Below are 24,659 nucleotides of genomic sequence, written 5' to 3'. Positions count from 1 at the left end.
CGCTTCTTCCTGTGATGTGTAAAGCCATTCTGGGAACCCTTCAGGCACCAGGCAGGTGGCAAGTTTCTGGACTTGTCACGAAGTTCGTCAGAAAAACTTTGCAGGCTGTCAGGGATGCAAATAAGCAGTCCCTGCCTGGCGGACTTTGCACCCTGGGCCTGGGTGTGTGCGCTCAGAGGGCCCCGTGTTTGATTTAGTGTCTGTTTTCACCATCTTGAAACTCTTGGTTAATTTTTAGCAAAGCATTGATAATGCTTTTCATTGACAATGGGCCCCGAAAATTCTCTAGTTGACCCTGCAAAAGAGGCAGGGATGGGCGGGCTCCAGTGTTCCTTCTGATGATGCATTCAGTCCTCTGATCTCTGATTCTACATTGAGAGATCCAGGGGACTGGTTCGAAGACCCCCGTGGATACCCAACTCCAAGGACACTCAAGGCCCTGAAGTACCACGGTGGTGCACTATTTGCATATAACCTACCCACATCCTCCCTGCGCTTTAGATCCTCTCTATAGGACCTGTAATACCTACTACACTGCAGGGCCATGTCAGTTGTTTTTATACTGTCTTGGGTATGCAATAATAATAAGGGGAGGGGGATTCTGTGTATATTCAGTACAATTTTTGTTCAAATATTTTCATCCTGCAGTTGGTTGAGGATGGAAATGAAGGACCCACTGCGGCGCAGGCGCAGGCACAGGCGTGCGTGCGCAAACCTGCGCCTCTGCGTTTCCTAAGAATCCCCGGCTTGTGAGGTCACGCAGGGCATGACATCTAATCAGATGGCTCTTTCTGGAAGGCTAGCGCTTAGTATAGGGCTGGGAGAGCATTTGCTAAGCGCCAAGTCCAGTGGCCACTTGGTCTGTAAGTCAAGTTCCACTGGAGCACAGCAGCGTCCGTTTGCTTTGCCTGCAGCTGAAGCTGCTGGCTCTCTGCACCCACACAGCGGAGGAGGGCGTGTGCAAGAGTTCACGCAGGAGGCGTGCAGGTCAAGCCCTGGGGCCCTGCTCGTCACTCACGCTTGCATTTGATTGGCTCACGCGAGCCACTTGGCTGGACCTAACTGCAAAGGATGCCGGGAAGTGGGTGCTAACGAGCGCCAAGGAGCAGGCAGAAGGGGGCTTGAGGAAGAGCCCCAGCCGCTCCGCTTGCTCCACTGACCGGGAAGACTGGACTCTCTCTCTGTGCAGTGATTTCCAGCCCAGCCCGAGTCCCCTGGCCACTTGGAAGTACACGTGACCGCGTGCCTGTGCTCCTGCGAAGGGGTCACCTTCCCTGATGCTGAGCGCACGTCTCCAGGAATCAGTGCGCTGCGAAGGCGGCCGCGTGTCTGACAGGGATATGGGGCCCAGGGGAAGCGGGTTAGTAATTTAGTTGTCACTGGCTGACAGGTTAGTCTTAGAATCTGCTCCCTGCAATCCAAGGCTTGCGAGAGAGAAGACGGAGAGGGGCACTTAACAAACACTGGCCTTTCTGCCCTGCACCGCTGCCTCCAGCTGACCCTGTGCGGCTGAGGCGCGTGTCTGGATGATTCCGTCAGCGCCTCGTCCCACTCACTCCTGGGGGTCTTCACCCACCTTCCAGGGGAAGTTTTCTTAGTGGTGGTCCACAGAGAGTGGCCGTCATGGTCTCTAGGCGCCTCTGCAAACACCTCTGCTAGGACTCGGTCTCAAGGGAGGGGCCCTGGGATCTGCGTTTTGAGTTAGCTGCCCCTCAGAGTTCCCTGTTCTCTCTGTTAGAGTCTCACATGCATCTGGGTGGGGTCCTGTGACTTGGTCTCCCTATATGGGGACGGGAATGGAAGTGGATGGTCATTTCCTGGCCAAGCAATTCATTGGGTAAATTCATCACCTCAATCCTGGTCCCCTCTGTGCTCTGTAAGAGAAGGACTCTGGCTTGTGAAATGGTGGAGTTGAAGTGGAAGTAGCTTGGGTCCCCAAGTCACCCCCCTAAAGGAAGGTGCTACAAGAGAGCTTCCAGAACATCCCAGGAGTGATGAAGAAGTCTTTTCTGAGTCAAGCCCCTGTGAGTTGAGGGACTCTGTATTATTGCAGCAGAACCTAGCGTTGCCCTGACTAATCCTGGATTTTAGTTCTCCAAGCTGGGCATAAGACACAGCCACCTTCCTTTCCTTATCGGCCACTCAAGCCACGTTCTTAAAACGTTAGAGGCAAGATGGAGCCGTGTCTTGTCCACAGCTCTCCGCTCAAGTACATTGAATCTGAAATCAGATCCACCTGGATTCAAATCCCAGCCCTGCCACTAGCTGTGTGATCTCGATTATGCTACATAACCTCTCTCAGTCTCAAATCTTTCCTTCTCTATAAAATGAGGATACGGGTGGCACCTGTACCATAGCATCTGTGAGAGTATTAAATGGAAAGAAATCCAACCGACCAAACACCCAAATTCTTGGCGCCATGCCTAGCGGGTAGTAAGTGCTTAACAAAATGCTGGCCTTTGTCAATATTATATTTCTGGCAGCTCCGTGTACACATTTTCTTGGGTCAGCATCTTTCAGATTCCTGCTTCCTTCCAATCAATCAGCTTCCTGTGTCTCTATTGACTCAAGAGCCAGGTTCTGTTAATATAGAAAAGGAGGGTGGAGGCGAGTGGACGGAGGCCAGGACCCCCCAAGAAGCCAGGAAACAGTATGGATTGGAGGTGTGACTACCCCCAAATCAAGGGCAGGGTGATGGTGCTACCAGGAGACTGTGGTAGTGACTTGTAAGAGGTGCCCTATCGTCCACTCATTCCACATCTACCCGCCCCATGCCTGCCAGGGGACAGAGATCCAAAGGACAGGCAGGCCATGTGGTATTTTCCACGTATTTGAATACCATGTTATCTGAACATGGCAAAATTTCCATCGGAACTGGAGAGAGAAACAAGTGATTACATCTGCCCAGGCCAAGAGCCACTGGATGAACATCCAAAGTGGACAGATAGTGGCCCTCGCCCCCTAGTTTCTCCAGATTGCCTCCAGCCCCTGCCACCCGCGATTCTGCCATCAAGTACGTCGTATTGGGAACGACTGGGTGACCAGGCCCGGGTGACAGCTTGCTCAACTTTCGATGGTGCTCGTATTTTTTTTTTTAAACGGCAATTTCAATAAATCCTACCCACTGATGCATTGTTTCACCAAATGTCATTTCTCTGCCTTTCTCATTTAAGTATCATCTGTTAGGTTTACACATTGGTACACCCATGAAATTAACATTACACGTGTTTCCTGGAGGAGCTAGCTAAATTTAATTTAATTGAAGTCGTTCTCGCTGTCAGTGGCCTTCCGAAGCCCCCTGTAGCCTGGCTCCCGCGTCCTGGAAGGTTCGCCCCATCCTGTCTGGAAAGCGGGGACTCCCCTCCTACTGCGAGTCCAGGGGCTAGCCCAGGCTTGAGATGCCTGTCCTGGGCCAGTTCATTTATGGGGGTTCTTATTAAGAAAAGGAAAATCTCGGAGGCTGCGATTAAATGCCTCTTCCACGCCACGGCTGGTCTCCCAGGCTGGGATGGCGGGTGGCTCCTGTTGGGGGATGGCTTCATCCCAGCTCCGTGGCAGAGAGTGGAACATTTCTTACGGTGAAGGAGAAGACAGAGAGTTCCTTCCTTCCCAGAGACTCCGGGAGAGGGCCGGTGCCGGCTGGTCCAGGGCCTGCCCACCGACGTGGGTCAGCAGCCAGGGGCATTTGGTCATGATGTCTCGGGCACTGGTAGGCCTGTCCCTCTGCTGAGCACGGCCACTCCCCAGCACTGTCTGCAGGTGCAGCCGCACGTTTGGGAGGCACAGAGGTGACCGTCTTTGAAGGCATTCGAGAAAGAACAGAACAGCTGTTCACGATCTACTCGGCATATTTTTGTCATTATACGACAGAATTTTCAAAAATGCACAAAAGCGTCAAAGAGAAGTAAAGATCCTCCCTCCTCTAGTGACACCCTCCCTACCCGGAGCCCTCTTCCTTGGGGTCCGGATCTCAGCTTCACGGTGGCTCTGTCCCATCCCCTGGGCCCATCTCCCTGGCCCCTGGCAGCCAGGACCTTGGGTGGAACGAGTGACTCTGTTGTCCGTCCTCTGTCCCCAGGGGACAGGAAGCTCCTGGAGGTCAGGTTCAACAGGGGTCTCGCTCCATTCTGCCCCCCAGGCGGGGGGACTGCTCTGCCTGTGCTCCGTGAGGACCGGGGAAGGGGAGAAGGAGGGAGGAGAGGAGGCGGAGATGCAGGGAAGGGTTTCAGGTCGTGTCGTTGAAGACACGATGCGTGTGACAGAGCCGAGTGCCCACGGTCATGCCGTGCGCGTGTGTCTCGTGAAACGTCAACAGTGGTGACCGCTGGACACTGACGTCTGAGGTTCTTTTTCCTTTGCTTTTTGACTTCATGCGCCTGGTTCTCTGTGTGGCGATTTCTCGGAGAAATCAAGAAAGGACCAGAAAGACCGAGGCGTGAAGCTGGCGGTTCAGGACAGAGCTCCTCCGGGGCTTGGTCTTGGCGCCTGCAGCTACCTCAAGTGCTGAGGTCTCCAGTCTGTGTGTCAGAGCCAGCCGAGGGCACGGCCAGGTGGCACCGGGCCCGAGGAGTGGTCTCTCAGGGTCCCAGTGCACCTGAGCCGTTCCTTGTGCCCACGGCCGAGAACCTTCACGCACTGTGTCCAATGTCCATTCCTCCAATAGGAATGTGCTCGGGATGTCCCCAGTGCGCTTGCATTGTCCCCAGACACCCCCCCCCCAAGCCGCAGGGAGGCAAAACTAAAGAGAACTCTTCCTGTCCTCTGGGAGCAAATCCGGTCACTGCACTGGGTGGACCGTACTGTCCTTGCTGTTGAAATCAACCAAAGCACTCCTTAGCAGCAGGCGGGGCCTGAGGAGCAGTGAGCCCTGGACACAGAACATTCTAGAATCAGGCTGCCTGGATGAAACGCAAACCCTGTACTTCCTACCTGTGTGGCCCTGGGCAAATGACCCTCCTCCCTCTCTGCCTCAGTTTCCCTGTTAAGTAAAATGGACATGGCGCCAGGACTTCGTCGCTCTTAGGTTTGCTGCAAGGACCGAGCGAGGCGAAGCACAGGCAGGGCTTGACCCAGCGACCATGCGCCCGCCTGTGTGAGCCTTGATGATGACTCCCTTCTGCATTACGTGAGGTGATGGCATTAACATGACAAATGGGTACCAATTGGGGGAAGCGTCCCTTTTTAAGAAGCACGCACCTGCCGAGAGCGTACTTACGGTTTACGATCGGGAGGCAGCGTTAATGGCCCGTAATGTGATTACGATAAGGATTTTTATTAGGAAGATTCCCACCAATTTGGCATTAATTAATGTACTGTTAACTCCAGAGTGTTGCTCTCCGAGTCCTTGGAGAGTCAGGGAAAATAAACCTGTTGTCAAAGCCCTCGCCCCGAGAAGTAAATGAGAGTTGTTCCCTCCTCGAGAGGCCCCGTTTGTGGTGAAAATAGATGAGTTGCGGGGCTTTCCGTGGTGGTATTTATTGACCTGAGAGTCCCTTCAAGGGAGGAGAACGGAGGAGAGATGGAAGCACCCAGCGGCGGGAAGCCTCCCAGGAGGCACCTGCAAAGGGCCACCTGCGGGTCAGAAGGCATGGGGTGTGACGGAAGCCAGAAGGCCTAATGAGCTGAGCCTCAGAGCGCGAGAGGACATGGAGGCCAGGTGCAGTGGCTCATGCCTGTCACACCAGCAGCTCGGGAGGCCGAGGCAGGAGGATCAAGAGTTCAAAGCCAGCCTCAGTAAAAGCGAGGCACTAAGCAACTCAGTGAGACCCTGTCTCCAAATCAAATACGAAATAGGGATGGGGATGGGGCTCCGCCCACCTCCTACCTGTCCCCTGCTCTGCACCTGGACCAGTGCATCCCACATCAACCACTGGGATATCTAAGGGCATCCTGCCTGCAATCCCCTCCTCCTCTGTGGGTGATAAGCCTGTCACAAGGGCTCGTCTCCTTCTCTCATTGCAGTCCTTAAAGGGGTACCCAAGCCCCTGCAGGATGCCATGCGTCTGTCCAACCCCGCCTCATAGGGCGCTTCCTCTTGGCCTCTCTGACCCAGCCACTGGTCTTCCTCTGATCCCCCGTGCTCTTGACCGTCACATGCTGGTCTTCTGCTTGGGGGCTCTCCCCACCTCTTCTCTTGCCCAGTGAACTCGTCACTTGACCTGCAGATTGTCCCCAGGAGGATGACGCTTGGCACCTTGAGCACTGTGCCAGGCTGCTAGGGTGGCCACAAGACATCACAGACCAGGGCACCTGAGCCACAGACACGTGTTGCCTGGCCTCTCGGAGAGCTGTGCACCCAAGGTCAGGGTGGCAGCCTGGCCCGGGTTCTGGTGAGCACCTCTTCCTGGCGTACAGGCGGCTGCCCCGTTGTCCTCCCACGGTGGAGAGAAAGCCAGCCCTCCAGTGTCTCTTCTCACAAAGATGCCGATCCACCAACCCAAACCTCCACCCTAGTCTCTTCTTTAAAGGGCACATGAGCTGTGCGGGAACAAGTCCTAGCAGGTGTTATCGTGGATAAAGGAGAAGTCATCCAGCACCGAGAAGCAGAAGGAGGGCTCCGATGACACCAGATTACGCTGTGGTTCACGGGAAGGGTGACGGGAGGCGCACGGTGGGAAATGAGATCAGAAAGGGAGAAGAGAAAGTGCCGTTACCCACATGTCACCATTTAGGGGAAGAGTCATGATGCCACCATTTCATTTTCTCACATCGGGTATCGATCCTGCAGAGGTTTGTGTGTTTATGATCTGTCTTTCCTTTCTGGAGAGTCTGCTGCTTCTAAGGGAAGGCTTTTGAGGATGCCCAGGACTCTCCTTTCCATTCCCAGAGAAGTGCCTGCCCCGTGTATCACTGACACTCTTTGCAATTGCTACTGCAAAATAATTAACTGCCCCTAACTTTGTGACATAAGACACCACCATCCTTTCATGTTTGTGGATTCGGTGAATCAGGAGTTTGGAAAGCACACATAGGAGCTGGGAAAATAACAAAAGAGCCTGGGGCTCTGAGACTCTGTTCTCTATGAGGTCCTTTTCCTAACCCATGATTCCATACACTCTTCCCCATGAGGGAGGGATCCATATTTACCCTTATTTTATTAATGATGATCTACAATCTTTGAGGGGGTCATCTAACTTGCCCAAGCACCCAAGCTAGAGAGGAAAGAGCCATGGTTTTCACCCAGTTATATCCACTCTCCGTCTGGCTGCCCATGTGGCCAGAAGTGAGGTCAGCCATCTTGGCAGGGAACCTCCTGCCTCCAGTGCAATGAATGGTTCTCAAGCAACAACCAAACTCATCCGCTAGAAGGTGTTGGGAAGCATGAGAGATGAGAGGCTATTTGGGGGATGAAGGATGCTAAATGCCCCAAAGTGTGTGGGACAGCCCCAGCTGCCCAAGAACAGTCTCTCCCCAAATGCCAACAGTCCCTGTTGAATATCACCACCTGAGAAGTGGAAAAATGTGTGAAATATTAACCTAGAAGGTGCTCAAAGACAATAAGAACTCTTGTTTCCTTGTGTGGCTTAGCACAGGGTGCAAACACCCCACATTTGGTGACTGACAAAAGGAGATTTGAACCCCAATTTCACCACTTACTACTCGCTGGCCAGATCAGGTGACCACCCTGAGTCTCGATTTCCTTATCTATAAAATGGGAATAATCAGAAGATGTCCCCTCAAAGATCTGCTCTGAGGATAAATATGAAATATGTTTTGTTTTTTAAATGCCGGGCGTGTGGTCGTCGCGTGGCCATTATCATAATGGCTCTTTCACCCTTGGTGTGTGGAAAAGGTCACTCAGCAGAATGGACAGGGGCTTGCAGGCCACAGCACGGCGTTCCCAGAGATGAGCTGTAACCGGCCAAGTGACTGGGACCCAGTCAATTGCGGCGAAATGTACCATACGCCATCAATATCCATCCCACCAGTTTCCATTTATTGAGCCGTACATCATTAGAATATCCCTGGGCTCGTGACAATGAAATCAATAAGACAGTTCAGCCACGGGCTGTGGTTTAATAACTCCAGACGTGAGTGGCGGGGGGCGGGGGGATCAGGGAGCGGAGAACGTCCCGAGCGCCGGGTCGGGGACGCAGGGAGACATTTCTTGAGTGGGAGAGAATCACGAGGGAGCGCCCCCCCCCCCCCGTCCCCTGCCCCCCGCCCCGGGCCTCTGGAGCAGGAGCCCGGAGGCCAGAGTGGGATTCTCGGCTCTCACTGTGGGCCGCCCCCTCTGGGGGAGGTCTGGAAGCACAGCCAGCGTGGCTTTGTGACGCCCGCTTACAACATCAGTTCATTCCCCCTGGTCTGGGCGTCACAGAGTGTATTTGCACCCAGGTGGCTGCAATGTCATATGGGACCATTGTCACACCAAAGTCCATCCTAGACCTCAAGGGTGTGAGCAGCTCTGGACTTTAAGAACTGGCGGGGGGGTGGGGCCAAAGCAGGGTGATCTCTGACTTTTTTAGCGGGGGGAAGGTACTGGGGATGGAACTCGGGGGCACTCCACCACTGAGCCCCACCCCCAGCCCTGTTTTGTATTTTATTTAGAGACAGGGTCTCGCTGAGTTGCTGAGCGCCTCGCCGTGGCTGAGGCTGGCTTTGAACCTGAGATCCTCCTGCCTCAGCCTCCAGAGCTGCTGCGCCACTGCGCCAGGCTCAGTGAATGGGGACACTTTGGGTTTTTTCATAACTGGGCAGGTTCCCGTGGTGGAGACCAGGGATGCTGGCTGCCAAACGTCCTGCCATGACCAGGAATTATCTGGCCCCAAATATCAATGGAGCCGAGGTTGAGAAACTGACGCCACTGTCGACGGTGGTTTAAGAAGCCATTTGGACAGAGAAGGAGACATTTTGGTTCCAGGTGAGCTTCTTACCAGAGCCTGGATGAAAAGAAGGGGACCACATTCGGCTTGGAGGGCCCAGTACGTGAAGTCAGAACAGACCCAAGTCAGAACAGGTTGTAACCTGACCTCTTCGCCCGTCTCCCGGCTCTGTGACCTTGGGCATGTTCCTCACCCTCTCTGAGCCTGGAACAATTATCTGTAAATGAGGATCATTTTCATGTGCAGCATTGCCCCGAGAGATAAAAAGCCTGTGAGAGAACCTCGTGAATGCTAAGTGCTCAACAAATTGGAATGAAAATCAAAAGTGGAGTGCATCTCAGCAGGGAGATACTTCCCCAAGAGTGCACCCCAGAAAACGCCCCCCAAAACCCTCCTGGGACTCACGGTGAGTGGGGAACCTGAGCCAGGAAAAAACCAAGACCTGGGTCTTTGCATCCTTCCGTGACGTCTGGGCTGCACGGGCATCTCTGGGCGCCGGCCTTCACGGTTCTCGTTCGATTAACACGCGGGGCGCATCCTGGCTGGGAGAAGCGCGGAGTCTAATTAAGCCCCTCGCCCCCCCCCCTCATGACTGTGCTGCATCTGCCTCCACCTGCCCTGCTGATTTGACTGCAGCAGACCCACCTCTTTTTTTTTTTTTTTTTTTTGCACATAAGTCAATGTTCTTTTAAAAAGCAATTTTGCATCATGGCCGTAAGTGGGCATCTTACCGTCCCTTACTCTGAGGAGACAGCAGCCGTGCGCACAAATGAACAGCAGTGGTCAGGGACAGCCCGGCTCTCCTGTGGCCCGCCAGAGAGGCCAGGCCGGGTGCAGAGGTCTCCGGGAGTTCGGGAAGCAGGCGTGTTTGCATCCGCCTGAGACTTCACAGGATGCAGGAGTTGAAGGAGAGCGGAGAAGGGACCCATCCATCCAGTGCTGCTGCATGTCCCCTCCGGGCACCACGTGACTCTTGGAGGTGCTGTGGCTTTGCACTGAAGATCAGGAGCTGTGAAGTCCTCCAGGGCAGGTCACCGGGCTGCCACCCCCCACGCCCACAGCTTACAAGGCTCAGTGTGACCTGACTCTCATCACGGCTGAGCCCCGTCCCCCAACCCCACGATAGCCCCCCCCCTCGTCCTTGCCGCCTGGCTTGCAGGTGACCGCATGGGAGGCAAAGCCACCTGCTAAAATGAATGGCTGGCGGGTCCAGGATACCGACCCAAAGGCTGAGCGGCGAGGAGCGGCTGTGATGGGAAGCGCAGCACAGGACCCGAAATTTTAATTTTGTGTGAGTGCAAACAGTGACGCTGTGATCCAGCAAAGCCACGCCTGGGTGTCTTCTCCAAAGACTCGAAATCAGGGACTCGAATAGGCGTTTGCACACCCAGGCTGCTAGCGCACTGTTCCCAAGGGACCGACGCCGGGAGCCACCAAGTGCGTTTGAAAACCAAACAGATGGGCAGGCCGCGGGCTGTCCACCCTGGGAGCGTCACTCAGCGTTGGACAGGAAGGGGCTTCTGACACGGGCCACACTGTGGATCAGCCTTGGGGACATGAGACGCAGTAAATAAGGCAGCAGGTTCCTCTCCAAGAGATCCCTAGGGCGCTCAAGTCCTGGGAAGGGAGATGGCGATGGCGGGGTCTTAGGGAGGGAGACGCGGGGGCTGGGGGGGGTACAGTCTCGGTTTTGCAAGATGAAGAATGTCTTCAGATCCCTGGTGCCGGTCGCCCGACGCGGAAATGTGCTCCGTGCACTGAAAATGGTCAAGATGGTGAAATCTACCTCAGAGAGCTCTTAGCACAATTTAAAGTTAATGAGGGCGGTGTGGCAGGGAAGGAGGGAGGGGAGCGGCTTCCCTGGGGGAGACCCTCACAGCTTGGGCTTTGGGTCCCCTCTAAACTCGGGACCCCGCCGGCCGCCCCCCCTCTCGCTGGCTCCGTTCCCGTTCCCGGGGCTGGAGGGGACTCGGCTGCAGGAGGTGATGGGCAGTGGTGTGCAGGGCGGCCGTCGCTGGCTCCTCTGCAGAGGGCACAGGTCCTCAGGCCGCCCCAAAGCCTCCAGGGCAGGGGCCCAGCCCCCAGCAGGTTGGCGGGTGCAGAGGAGCAGCCACGCGCTGCGCCGCGCTCACCCGAGCCTTGCGCAGGGGCCTCCAGGGTCCACCCGTGGCCGGAGCTGTCTGCTCGAATCCGTCCATCAGAAATCACTCAGCCGGGCAGCCCCCGGAGCCGGGCTCTGCGCCAGGCCTGGGGACAGAGTCCTGCAGGAGAGAAGAGCGCGGCCCTGCCCAGAGGGAGCCAGGGGACAGCTACCAGCAAAGCCCCGAGTCCCTCCGCGAGGCGCTGCCGACCCCTCCATCAGGTTAGACCCCCAGACGGTCCTGAAATTTCCAGAACTCTCTCGAAACGTCGTCCCCCTCGTCGGGTGAACTAGGCAGAGCCGAGCGTTGGTCCCCTGCTGGCCCTCACTCTAGGGACTGCCTTCTTGTCACTCAGCACCCGTAGTCCTGGAGACCTTCCCGGGAGGGCGGCACCTGCCTCTGGACCTTGGGATGACTAAATGACAGTCACCTGGGACAGGCCAGTGCTTCATCTGCATCCCCATGGCTGCTGGTCTGTGGCTCTGCAGGACCCAGGAGGTGACTTGCCAGGGGCCCCAGGGTGGGGCCACGGCAGCAGGATTTAAAGCCACGGTGGCTCTTTGTCACGCGGGCTCTGAGCACACCCTGCGCCTGTGAGAACGGGGGGCTGCCTTCCAGGCACCTCAGTTTAGTCCCCCAAAACCTGCACTGAAATTTCCCAGGGGAGCCCAGGGCAGGGGCACATGCCCATCATCCCAGAGGCTCGGGAGGCTGAGGCAGGAGGATCGTGAGTTCAAAGCCAGCCTCAGCAACAGCGAGGCCCTAAGCAACTCAGGGAGACCCTGTCCCTAAATAAAATTCAAAATAGGGCTGGGGATGGGGCTCAGTGGTCAAGAGCCCCTGAGTTCAATCCCTGGTATCCCTCCCCCCCCAAAAAAAGAAAGAGATTTCCCAGGGAAAAAATCCATCCCAGCCAGCAGCGCCCAGAGCCCCCGGAAGCCTCCTCCTCAGGGTGGCCCACCTCTTCCTACCTGCAAGGTTCCTGCTGCCAGGTGGAACTGTCCCCATCCAGGATCATGAGTACCCCCCAGGGCCCCAGGGGTCGGGGACAGACGGTTCATCCCCCTGAGGAGGTGAAAATGGACCATCGTGGGGGGGGGGTCTCCCCAAGGCCCCTCCCCAAGCTGTGCACCCTGTGCCCAGGGCCCCCACCGTCTTCAGCTGCTGATGCACACAACCTCGTTCCTGCTCCTCTCCACCCCCAGACCCACCGCCCCTCTTGTTGGAAGCAAATCAGAAAGCTCCCCTGGCAGCCGCGGAAGGAGCGCTTGGGAGTATAACCCGAGTCCAGGGCTGGGCTGGGGTCAGTGTCCGGTCAAGGTCTCCTTCGCACTGACCACTGCTGCTGGCCAGGGACACTCGCTGCGGAGAGAAATTCAGCGGTGGGTGTTCACCTGCGAGCAGCGGGTGACAGCGTGGGTGACAGAGCTGGGTCTGTGGGAGAGATCACACCCTGGTCACCCTGGTCACCCTGGTCACCCTGGTGGGCAGCCCAAGAGAAAGGAGTTGACGATAGGATCACTTACTGGGCATGCAGTCTGTGCCGGGCGCTGCGCTCAGTCCTGACGTTAAAGTCCACGTGAGGCGGGTTCTGTGGTCACGTGGACCCGTTTTACAGATGAGAAGGCTAAGGCTTGGAGACACGGCTGGACCAGGCTGAGCTCACGTGACTGGCCTGGCCAGAGACCAGGCTGCCCTTGCTCTTCCTCCTAGATGCCATCCTGCATCCCAGTGCCAGTGGAGTGACCCCCTTATCCTCAGGGCATCGGTCCCCACACACCCCGGGGTGCCGGAAACCACAGATGTCACAGGACCCTGTATATGTGCCGTGCATCCCTCCTTGTCCAGGGACCTGCCGTGGACGGTCAAGACCATCATATAAAATGGCCTGGTGTTTGCACAGAATGGACGCACACCTTCCCGCAGACTTTAGATCATCTCCTCATTATTCACAACCGCGAATACAACGAAAGCGCTATGTTCGTGGCTCTTACACTCCATAGTTTAGGGAATGACAGGAAAAGGTCTGTACGTGTTCAGCAGAGAACCAACCTTTTTTTTTGGTGTGTGAACCGGGGCTGCTTTACCACGGAGCTACATCCCCAGGTTTTGCGTTGTTGATGTTATTTTTTTATTTCGAGACAGGATCTCACTAAGTTGTTGAGGCTGTCCTCGAACTTGCAGTCCTCCTGCCTCAGCCTCCACAGTTGCCGCCGCACCCAGCACGGATGCAATTTAAAAAGAAAGATGTTTTCAATCCACAGTTGGTTGAATCCGCGCTGCAGAAGCCACAGATTCGGAGGGAAGCTCGGTGTGTCCTTCTCCAGCTACCAACCTACGTCTGGTAGCATTTAATTTATAAACCAGGCCCAGGAAGAGACCAACAACCACAGCGGATAATAAAGATATTACAGAGGTTGTAATAGCGTATTGCAGCAAGATGTATATCATATGTTTATTTCTGGAACTTTCCATCTATTATTCTGGGTGACGACAACCTCAGAAAGCGGTGCTGCAGATGAGGGGGAGGGTGATCCACGCCTGGCCCCCCGACCTTGGCAAAGCACCTCCACCTCCACCATCTCTTTGGAGCCCGAGGATCACGTGGTCCCTACTTAATGTACCACGCCACCGAGAACCAGAGTCGGGCCCGGGGCTGAGCGTGGCGGGGCTGGTCACCGGGGAGCGAGCTGCGGCTCCGGTCAGCAGCCTTCCCACCTGCGCCGCCAAAATGCATTTGATATTCCCCCCATAAACCTGGCTTTTTAACATTCGCCTGAAGTCAGCGTCTCGCTGCCTGTGACCGTCCTGATTTTCCCACTTATTTTCTGGCTTTTTTTTTTTTTAAGCCCCCGGGATCTGATTCCACTGTCAAGTTCACGGCTCTTTTCTAGGAGCGGGCGATGCTTGGGTTCCGTCCTTCAGAGCGTCCCGTGTCTGAAGACCCCGCAGCTCTGACTCGAGGGCCTGGCTACCTACCATCATCCGCCCTGCAGCTGGGGTCAGTCCCAGGGGCAGATTTTCCTGTTGATAGGATGGGGACAGTTGGGTGGAGCGCAGGGACCGTGACAGGGTTCCAGGACCCCAGAGTCGCTGCAGCCTGTGCTCAGCCACTTTCTGGGGATGGCCCTGAGCCTCCAGTAGGGAGGTGGGGTCTGGATGTGCGTGAACCACACAGCCGGTGCTCAGCCCACGCAGCAGAACTCTGGGGTCTCTGGTCCCCGTTTTCTTTGCAACTGTCTGCGACGAGGACCACTTTTTTTTATTCTTTTGTAGCTGTAGAGGCACAGAATGCCTTTGTTTTATTTGTTTTTTAAGTGGTGCTGAGGACGGAACCCAGGGCCTCGCATGCCAGGCGGGTGCTCTGCCACCGAGCCCCAGCCCCAGCCCCGAGGATGGCTTTATTTAAGCAGAAGCAGCTGTTGCGTTGCTAGGGTCGTCTTTGGTTGCCCAGTGCCCCCTCCTCTGCCCCAGAAGGAAAGCATCCGTGTGTCTGTCTGTCTGGCTGCGAATCTGCTCTCCAACCGCTGCAGCGAGCCGTGAAGGGCTCTTCCCCACGCCAGTGTCCAGGTGCAGAGCCCCCACGCCTGCCCTGACTCTGCTTGGGCAGAGGGCGGGTGGAAACCCAGGGAGGCTGGGACCGGGTGACACCGGGCTTCTGCTCCCACCTCTGTCCTCACTGTGCGGCCTGGGAAACGGGTCACCCTCTCCAAGCCTTGAAGGACAATAGCACACTCTTCCCAGCGCCCAATAATGAGGGATGCTCAAACCATGATCGCCCCCACCATAGCGGGGGTACACGCCAAACCCCCCGAAATCACCAGCTCCCGGCTGGGGACGTAGCTCCGTGGGCAGAGGGCTTGCCTGACTTGCACAAGGCCCTGGGTTCAATCCCCAGCACCACAAAAAAGAGGGGGAAAAATCAGCTCATCTGGATCAGAGAAGCCACCGGTTTTCAAAATGCATTCACTCATTCACTCGTTCATTCACTCATTCATTCAGCAACGTGGCAAGAGCCATCAGGGCCTGGAAGGCAGGGAAGGGTCTATCTCCCAAGCCTTGACTGGGTGACGGTGGGTGACAGGTGGTAGGTGTCTCGTTGGAGGGGTAGTTGGATGGTGCTGTGTTTGGATGGCTAGGTGGTTGGATCAGACGGATGGGTGTGTGGGTAGATGGATGGATGGACAGATAGATGACTGGGTGGACAGAAGGATGGAAGGATGGATGAGTAGTTGAATGTTTGGATGGACAGACGGATGAACGGGTAGATGGAGGGTAGATAGATGATGGGCGGGTGGATGGAAGGACGGACGGGTGGATAGCTGAAAATGTAGCTTCAGTGGTCACCTTACCTCGTCAGCCTCCCATCAAATAGAAAAAGTCCCCTCGGGTACCGGTGACAGTCCTGGGATGCATGCCTGCTCCCCGCAGTAACTAACTCAGGAGGCGTTTCAGGACCAAGCATCGCGGTCAGGAACCTCCCTTCCGAGCTCTGGGTTGGACCACATCCTGTGTCAGGGGTTCGGGGAGTGGCCTTTGGAGTGAGACCTGGATTGGAATCTCGGCTTAACGAATTGAAGCAGGGCGACCTGCAGCAAACCCTTGGCCTCTCTCCGCTGTGGTTTCCTCGCTTGAGAAAGGGGGTTAACGGCACCACCGTGCAAGGTCACCGTGCAAGGTCACCGTGAGGACATGGTATGGGGGGCAGGTCAATGCTCAATGAAAGGTGCTGGGGTTTTACTGAGCCAGAATGTGCTCCGTACCTTCTTTTTTTGGACAAGAACCAGCTGTGTGCCAGGTATCGTTCGAGTGTTGCCTAGTTAATGGTCAACAGGTCTGAGATAGTCCCCGGTCTCTCAGAGATTTTGCTCCGGTGCTGTGTTCAGACAAAGAAGCAGATAAGCATCTTCAGATGGCGCTAAGGGCTAGGAGGAAAATGGAAGCAGGAGAGGCGAACAGCGTAAGGCACGGAGGCGGGAGTCCTCTTGGTGGGCTGTAAGCCAAAGTCAGGAAGGTGCAGCCAGACAGAGATCTGGGGACAGGGACTTCTAGGCAGCAAGAAGGGCCGTGAAAAGGTCCTGAGGCAGAATGAGCTTGCCCAAGGAAAGGCGGGTAGACGAGGTGGCCAGGTGGGAAGTGGGACTGGTCAGGGCAGAGAGGTCCGAGGAGGGACGTCAGCCAGGCCTCCCGGGCAGCTGGATCTGGACGTTATCCACGTTAATGTCATCCTGTGGTCGGGAACATGGAAGGACTCCTGTTCATTTAGTGGTCATTCAGTTTTCCAACGGCAGCTGACGGGCTCTGGAGTTCCTGACCTCCGGCTCCACAGTCCATGTTCTTTGCATTCCTAGTTGGTCTTCTGGGACAACCCGTGTCGGTTTTCTTCCGGCAAGTTCTCTCCATGTCGGGACAGAAAGGCTCTTGGGCTCTTGCAGTTTGCTGGGCCACAGATAGCCACCCTCCCCGATCTCACATTCCAGCCTGAGGGTGGCGGGCTCTGGTTGAGCGCTGTCCTGGTTGGCCCTCGTGTCCCGCTGAACCGGGCTCTGGCCTGGGGGAAGCCGCGTTGTGATGGGCCGGTCCTGCCTGGTGTTTGGTGGCTCCTCTGCATCCACCTGGATCGAGCGTGGCGGGGAGGGGGCCGCGCCTCCAGCAGCTCCAGGTGACCGAGCTTCGGGACGCGAGATGAACGCGTCCGTCATCGCGCCCCAGGTGAACAGGATGGTACTGTGCGCTTCGGGTGGGTGCGGAGGGTCGGTCTCAGGTTACCTGTTCCCACCACAATTTGAAGGGCACAGGGAACCATACCGGGTGCTGCGAGGAGAAGAAAGGACAATGGATTCCAGCCAGAGAAAGCCGGCTCCCGTGTTGGGGTTCCTAACCCAGAGGAGACGCAGCTTCCCCTGGGTTCAAAGCCCCCACCCCACCCCCCGAGCTCGACTCCCCTGCCTCATGCCATGGCTAACGGTGTCCCCGGCCTCCACGCGTCTTTTTCAGGCTGCTTGGGAGTGGAAAGTGGGTTGTCAGCACCAGGGTCTCCTACCCCACTGGGGCCTGGACCTGCTTGGCCGAGCTGAATCAGGTCCCAGGGTCCAGTGTGGATGTACCCTGGGAAGAGTCCCCAGAAAGGAACAAAGAAAAAAAATCAGGGAAGCTCCCCGCTACCCCGTGGAGGCTGAGCCTCACCTCACCTCTGTGGTCTCGGGTTTTCCCCAGGCAAAGCCACCAAGAACGTTCAGTGGGACGAAGACTCCGTGGAGTACATGCCAGCCAACCCCGTCAGGATCGCCTACGTCCTGGTGGTCCACGGCCGAGCCTCCCGGCAGCTGCAGCGCATGTTCAAGGCCATCTACCACAAGGACCACTTCTACTACATCCACGTGGATAAGGTGAGGAGCCGCTTCCCCCTCCCGCCGTGCTGCTGGGCTGCCTCTGCAGCCTGTCTGTCCCTCTCTGATCGCTCCTCTCACAAGTCCTGGCTAAGGCGCAGAGGCTGACCAGCATGTGGTTTCAGAGTTACCAGCTAAGGCTTCTGACTTTCTCCATAAACATTGTTTCTTTCTTTCTTTCTTTTTTGTTTATTTTTATTTTGGCAGTGGGCACCAGGGATTGAACTCGGGGGCGCTGAACCACCGAGCCCCATCCCCAGCCCGGTTTTGTAATTTTACTTAGAGACAGGGTCTCACTGAGTGGCTGAGCGCCTCGCTGTTGCTGAGGCTGGCTTTGAGCTCGCGATCCTCCTGCCTCAGCCTCCGGAGCCGCTGGGATGACAGACGTGCGCCCCCACCCAGCTATTTTTTACTCTTGATTGACACATGATGATTACACAGATTGATGGGGTGCCGTATGACATGCCAACATATGCATACGTGCCGCACCCAGCCTGTTCCGAGAAATGACGTATCTGTTGCCTGAAATGCCTGTCATTTCTCTGGGGTGGTGACATCATCAGGGTCTTCTATTTTTGATAGTTTTTCCTTGTCAGTGGACCTTTATTTTATTTATTTATATGTGATGCTGAGAATTGAACCCAGGGCCTCATACATGCCAGACAGGGGCTCTACCCCGGAGCCCCAGCCCAGCCCCGTCTCTTCTACTAGTTTTTTTGAAATGGATGCTGGGTCGCCTCCTCCTCCAGGTCAGCTCTGTGGTCCTCCTACCTCTTCTCCTGCCCAGCGCCTCCCCCTGCCTCGCAGACCTGGTAGCCAGAGTGGGCCCACCTTTTCTAGAAAAGTCCAGGTCATAAATGATTCCGGCTTCGTGACCCACACGCTCTGTGCCTCAGCCGCCCGGCTCTGCCCTGGTGGCGGGAAAGCAGCCACAGAAAACATGTGGACAAATGGGCGTGGCCGTGTGCCGATAAAGCTTTATTGACAAAGCCGGTGGGCCACGTGCTCACTGGGAGCTCTCCTGGCCCGGGAGTTTCCGTTGGCGGCAGATGAGGCCAGATGGCAAAGGGGCGGTCTCATGGCCAAGATCTGCTCCTAGCAGAGCAGGGAGAGGGTGAGGGAGGGCCACAGTGGGCAGGACGCGTGCAGAGTCCATACAAGTCACAAGTACCAATGCAGAGCCCCAGACCCTGCCAGCCCAGGGCTCGAGGCCAAATTTCCAGTGAATAGAAGGGCAGAGAGGTGCAGGGAGACCCCGGCCGGGATCGGTGGCTTGGCCGAGTCTCCTGCATCCAGACATCAGGGGCCAGGGGGGAGGAGCAGAGCGGGCCTGGGCGGGGGGTGTCCAGCCTGCCTGGCGTCGGGCCCTTTCCGGGCAGCTGAATGTCACCTTTCTCTCCTGGGCCAAGCGCTCTAACTACCTGCACCGGCAAGTGCTGCAGTTCGCCGGGCAGTACGGCAACGTCCGCGTCACCCCCTGGAGGATGGCCACCATCTGGGGCGGAGCCAGCCTCCTGGCCACCTACCTGCAGAGCATGCGGGACCTGCTGGAGATGACCGACTGGCCCTGGGACTTCTTCATCAACCTCAGCGCGGCCGACTACCCCATCAGGTAAGGCGGCCGGTGGCCCCGGGGCCAGCCTGGTCTGGTGTCCTGCTTCCTCTTTCTCCCCCTCTCCCCGGGACACTGGGAAGCTCGGGCAGTCTGCTTCCTGTCCAGGGAGACACGCCATGGGCCTCCCGCGCTCTCCCTGAGGTCCCCACCCTGGGTGCAGGCTGGACCTGAGGGCCCCGGGCACTTCTTCCCTCACTGGGACCAGAGAGAAGTTCTGAGCCTAGGGTCCTCCCAGCTCTGTCCCAGGCTGAAGACACAGAGACCCCTGCCCGCGGGGGCCTTCCACTCCAGCCAAGACCAACCAAAGAAGTCCACCGTAGGCAGGATGACCCCACGCTGTGGTCACAGTTTGTTGGGAAGATGAAGCAGAGAACAGAGGCAGGGGCGGGCGGGATTGCGATGGAGCAGCCAGGGTTGTCCCCAAGTGAGAAGGGAGAGTGGCCCAGGTGACGGGCGGGGAGGGCTGAGCCCTGGGGTGGGACATGTGGTCAGAGACACTGGGGCTCCATCATGGAGGGTCTGGAAATCGTGCTCAGTCCAAGCAAGATGGACGCCACCGTGAGCTTGGGGCAGAGCAAGGACAAGGTCAGACTTTGTGTTGAGCTCCAAGGGGGGGGGAGGGGAGAAGGCGTCGCTGCGGGGTCCGCGCAGCACCACAGATGGTGGGTGTCCTTGGGCTGCCTGAGGCCCACGGGTGGGTCCGTGGGGCCCCCACCGAATTTTCACAGATGAGCTGACGGCCCCCACTGGCAGCGCCCACCTGAAAGGACAGGTTCTGGCATCTCTGGAAGCGCTGCGCCCGCCACCCTCGGCTGGCACAGTTACCTGGAGCTGGAGGTGCAGCCAGCAGCCCCAAGGTGCCGGCAGGAGGGCTGTCCCTTTGTGCGTGTGGTGTTTAAAGGACACCATCAGCCAAGAAAACCTCCCTAGAGATGGAGCAAGGAAACAGAGAAGCAAGACAATGAACTGCGCTTGCAATCAAGAAGGCGGCTCCCGGGCAGGCGCCGTGGAACACCTGTCAGCCCAGCGGATCGGGAGGCTGAGGCAGGAGGATCGCGGGTTCAGAGCCAGCCTCAGCAACAGCGAGGCTCTGAGCAACTCAGTGAGACCCTGTCTCTAAATAAAATACACAATAGGGCTGGGGATGGGGCTCAGCGGTGGGTGCCCCTGAGCTGAATCTCCTGTACCCCCCCCCACACACACACACACAAAGAAGAAAGCGGCTCTTTTCCTTGCGTGTTCTTGTTGACCAGGTCACACAGGAAATGGATTGGGGGTGAAGGGGGCCTCCCTGCAGCCCATGGCAACAGGGCACAGGATTCTGCCTTCCCTGGAGAATTGGGCAAAGGTGTCTAAGGAGAAACTTCATCAGGACAATTTTCAAACACACACGAGAGTAACGTAAGCAGCACCCCGTGAGCCTCACCCAGTTTCGGCGACCATCAGTCATGGCCGGCCGCTGACTCAGGACTCTCACCCTCCTGGCCCAGCCCTGGGTTGCTGTTGAGTGAATCCGAGGCATCGTCCAGCGGCGTCTGTGAATATTTCACACACGCGTCACAGATAGGACTGTCTTTGAACACGACGTCAATAGGACGCTCCCACCTGAAATGGTGGAGTCAGGATCCAGACGAGGAACAGGTATGAGGAAGACCTCGCTGCAGAGGTCACAGCGTGGTCCGCGGCTCCCTTCTCCGTACCTGGGCTCAGGGGCACCCATCATCTGCTGGGAGACTCCAGATGAGTGAGAGGGACGCACAATCTCTGGTCGTTTTGGACAAGATACACCTGTTTCCTTTTGTTCATAGACGAATAGGGATAAAGCATGGCTGACCCATGTCTACCTACCATGAACTTTCATTAATTCAACATTTATTGAGCAACCACTTCGCCAAGCACTGTTTGGGGATTTAGTGAACAGAAACAGCTTCTACTTCTCCCCGGCCTCGTGGAGTCCTAGTTAGGAAGGTGGAATCATGCGAGAGACACCAGCAGGATGAACTAGGGCCCTAGAGAAGAAGAGGCCTGAGTAGAGAAAAGCTGGAGGAGCATAATCAGGAGACCATAAAGACGTGGCCATGTTCAGCTTGAGCTGAGACCTGCAGAGGAACAGGGGCTGATTGACAGGGAAACAATAGACATCATTCAAGCCCAGAATTCCCCAGCCATGGCACTGTGGATGTTCGCTGATGGACAATTCTCTGTCGTGGGGCGGTCCTGTGCGCTGTAGGGTGTTTGGCAACATCTCTGGTCTCTGCCCACTAGATGCCAAGAGCACACCCTGCCCACTTGTGCAAACCACACATCTGCAGACATTGCTGAGTGCCCCCTGGGGCCCAAGTGGCCTCCAGCTGAGAGCCACCACTTCTGATGTGGGGGTCAGAGATGCGCTTACTGCATTTGAGAAATTTAAAACACGGGTGGAGCATCATACGTTAAATTGAGGAGACGGGTAGAGCGCACAGAGTGGAGGTTAGAACGTTCCTCTCCATCTTCTAGGAAAGGACTGAGTCCAGAAATGCCCCCCAATGCTTCACACAGCCCCTAGTGTGACCGGTCCTTCCTTCAGCCCTCACAGCAAACTCGTCCTACAGATGGACAGACGGAGGCCCAGGTCATGAGGTGAAATCATGGCACAGCAGGGATTAGAACCAGTTCTGTCTACGGCAACCTCGGTACTCTATCTGCTTGAAGTCAATCTCTTGGCAAAATCAGCAGCCTCATACTGGCTGGCTGGTCCCCAGCTGCATAGCAGACAGAAGGGACAGTCCAGGCCCTTGAGATAGCTCATGGCTGGGCAGGACAGTGGACACCCTGCAGCAGGGGATGTCAGAGCAAGGTGGTGCAAGGTGACAGTTGTCTCTGAGGATGAGGAGCCAGGGTCAAGGTTCCCACACTCCTCCTTCTCCAGACTTTCACTGGAAGCTTCAGAGGTCATTGCAGCCTGGGACCCCGGGCCTCATTCTGCCCGAGACCTGTGGAGGCCCCGCAGGTGGTGTGCGCACTGCTGCCCCCTAGAGGCGCTGTGTATAGGTAGGTGTGCGCACTGCTGCCCCCTAGAGGCGCTGGGTTGTGTTGCTTGGAAGTCGGGCCCGTAACAGAGGCCGCTTCAACTCAAGGGGTGCCCAGCTCTGCTCAGCGTCCACGACAAAGCGTGCCAGACCCCACCCCAGGCCGCTCTGCAGCTTGCGCTGTGACCATGAGCAAGAGAACCCCATCGAGATACCACCACAAAACACAGAGTGTCCGACCCTTGGAAGGTGCTCAGTGCACACCAACTGTTTACATCTAAGCTCCACCCAAAGTGGTGTCTCAGGTCAGTGGACGAGATACCAGAAACCCTTGGCCAGACCATGGGTCCTCCCTACCTTGGTCCACAGGGGACATTCCCCATGTTTACAACTTCTTTAGCTGGGCCTCGGTGGTCTGGCTGGCCCTGGCTGGCCCTCTCCCTGACCTCGCTGCCGTGCTGCCCACCGCCCGTTCCACTCTCCTGCCATTCTGCCCGCCAGCCTCAGGGCCAGAGGCGCCTCCTGCCCGCGGTGTGGCTGGTGCCTCTGGCCGCTGTTCTCCGGGAGCCGCCTGCACCAAAACATACGAAGTTTGCAGATGAATGACTTTATCCTGGGCCACTCGGCCGGGTTTCCAGCCCCATCTGCCGCTCCATCTGTGGCTTCCCCTCCACTCCTTCCCCCATCCCAGGAGGGAGAGCAAACTTGGGCACCTTCGGGAAGGGGTGGGCATGCCCAGATCAGACCCCAAGGAGTTGGGGAGGGGGTCTCCAAGGGCAGAAGCAGCGAGGTGTCCACTCTGAGCGGCTCTGTGCTTGGACACCACCTTCCAGTGTCCCCCGCCCGGCCCTAATGGAGCGTCCAGCCTCTCTCTCGGGTGGCCCTAAGGGAGTGTCCAGCCTCTCCCTCTCGGGTGGTAGAGACCTGCGGGTCTACTGATCCCTAGTCTCGGGTGGGCCCTGGACACAGAGAGCCTCGCTTCAGTCCCCTCTCCCACTCATTGTGACCTGACAGAAGTGGCTGCCGGTTCCTGCATCTCAGTTTCTCCACCTTAAAAGGAGCACGACTTTGTGCTGATCTCAAAAGACCGTCTGGAGGGTAAATGGACTGTGGCCCGTCCAGCGTCCCTGGTGGCCGGATGTGCAGCAAGTGCTGGGTGAGCGCTGGCCAGTCCTCTGGCAGTGGGTCGTGGGGGCCCCGAGGTGGGACCTCGTCATCCCCGATATCAGTGGCTCCCCCTCTTCCCTCCACCGAGTTTAAACAGAGGCCAAACGGCTCTTGAACCCAGCTCCCGCTCCACGGTGGGAAAGGAGAGTGAGGCGGCCAGGACGGAAGGCCCCAGTGCCTCTGTGGTCAGGGAGGGTTTCCCGTATCTGGAAGGCTCACGGGAAGCGTGTTGGAAGACCCCCGGCCTCGCCGCCCTGCTGTGGACGCTGCCCGGCCCAGGGAGGCTCTGACTGGAGCTGGTCATGGACGGGAACGGATGTTTCCAAACTCCGGGTCCTGGCTCCAGCGCCTGAGGATTTTGCTCAGTGTGTTCTACTCACGGGGACAGGAGGGAATGAGGCCAGATGCACTTGGCCCTGTTGGTTGGTTTGGACCCGCGCAGAGCATCATTAGCTCAGCCCCATGACGTCATGGGCAGGGTCGGGTGACGGGGTGCGCACGGGGTGGTGACTTCAGGAGCCAGGGCTCCCTCTGACTTCCCTCCGCTGACTGATCTCCTGCTCGGGGCTGAAGGTACCATTGCAAAGGAGGCGGGCGCTCCGAAGGGGACGGGGGAGCCCTGAGCCCTGGAAGTGAGTCTCACCTGGCTGGGGTGTGGGCGGTCCCCCCAAGGAGCAGCGTGGGACCTGGGGTGCCAGGAAAGGTGTTCCCGGAGGAGCGGGTACCATGGACAAAGGCCTGGGGGCAGTAGGGGCCTTGGCATATTGGAGGATGTGGCTGCCTTCCTGCAGGTGAGACAGGTAAGGCCAGCCTCGCGGGGACTTTAGATCCGTGCTGATGGTTGACGCCTTGGCCCAGGAGCGAGCGTGAGGTTTTGTTTGGGGTTTTATTTTGTTTGTTTGCTTGGTGGGGGCGGGGACCAGGGACTGAACTTGGGAACACTTGACCACTGAGCCCCATCCCAGACCTATTTTTGCATTTTATTTAGAGACAAGGTCTTGCTGAGTTGTTCAGGGCCTCGCTTTTGCTGAGGCTGGCTTTGAACTCGCCATCCTCCTGCCTCAGCCTCCCGAGCCACTGGGATGACAGGCGTGCGCCCGGCTGAGTTGTGAGGTTTAAGAGCAAGTAATCCTATGGCATGACTGAGAGATCATTTTGGTGGTCATGGGAGAAAAGTTGGGCAGGGACCCAAATGGGAGGGGGAGGCCAGTCAGAGGGTGCAGCTCCTACTGACCCGGAACCAGGCCCGGCTGTCCTCTTCCAGCCTGGCAAAGGCGGGCATCCCAGGAGCCACACTGAACTTGCAGAATCCACGCAGCCAGTCGGTCCCAGAGTCCCACACAGCCAGGCAGCCGCCGTCTGCTCGGGGACCGGAGCCCACAACTGTGCAGAGAGCCTTGGTCAGGAGACCCGCAGAGCCTTCCTGCAGGGGCCCAAGCAGCCCGGAACTTGGGCACCTGACCTGGCACGTTCCAGTGGTGATGCTGGCATCTCTCCCATGTGCAGTCTGT

At 57.1% G+C, this 24,659-nt stretch overlaps 1 protein-coding gene and 1 long non-coding RNA gene across 4 annotated transcripts in view; one reads left to right on the top strand and one right to left on the bottom strand.

Moving 5' to 3' along the window:
• Positions 1-7,915: 7,915 nt before the first annotated feature.
• LOC120887303 (uncharacterized) lies at positions 7,916-9,919 on the bottom strand. Of its 3 annotated transcripts, none has more exons than XR_013427163.1 (4): positions 9,557-9,919; positions 9,268-9,367; positions 8,973-9,042; positions 7,916-8,882 (listed from the first exon to the last, which is right to left on the bottom strand). It is a non-coding gene; the product is annotated as an uncharacterized LOC120887303 (long non-coding RNA). The 3 variants fall into 3 exon arrangements; XR_013427164.1 differs by having other exon boundaries at positions 9,231-9,363; XR_013427162.1 differs by having other exon boundaries at positions 9,268-9,363.
• Positions 9,920-16,537: 6,618 nt separating this feature from the next.
• Positions 16,538-24,659, top strand: part of Xylt1 (xylosyltransferase 1) — a 61,780-nt gene continuing 53,658 nt past the window's right edge. The window contains exons 1-3 of the mRNA XM_078024735.1: positions 16,538-16,706; positions 17,147-17,355; positions 18,765-18,967. Of these exons, the coding sequence (XP_077880861.1) occupies positions 16,538-16,706; positions 17,147-17,355; positions 18,765-18,967 (581 nt within the window). The remainder of the gene's footprint in view (positions 16,707-17,146; positions 17,356-18,764; positions 18,968-24,659) is intronic.

This window comes from Ictidomys tridecemlineatus, chromosome 10 (assembly GCF_052094955.1).
Source record: "Ictidomys tridecemlineatus isolate mIctTri1 chromosome 10, mIctTri1.hap1, whole genome shotgun sequence".
Lineage (NCBI taxonomy): Eukaryota > Metazoa > Chordata > Mammalia > Rodentia > Sciuridae > Ictidomys > Ictidomys tridecemlineatus.
This window is presented reverse-complemented; position numbering and strand designations above follow the sequence as displayed.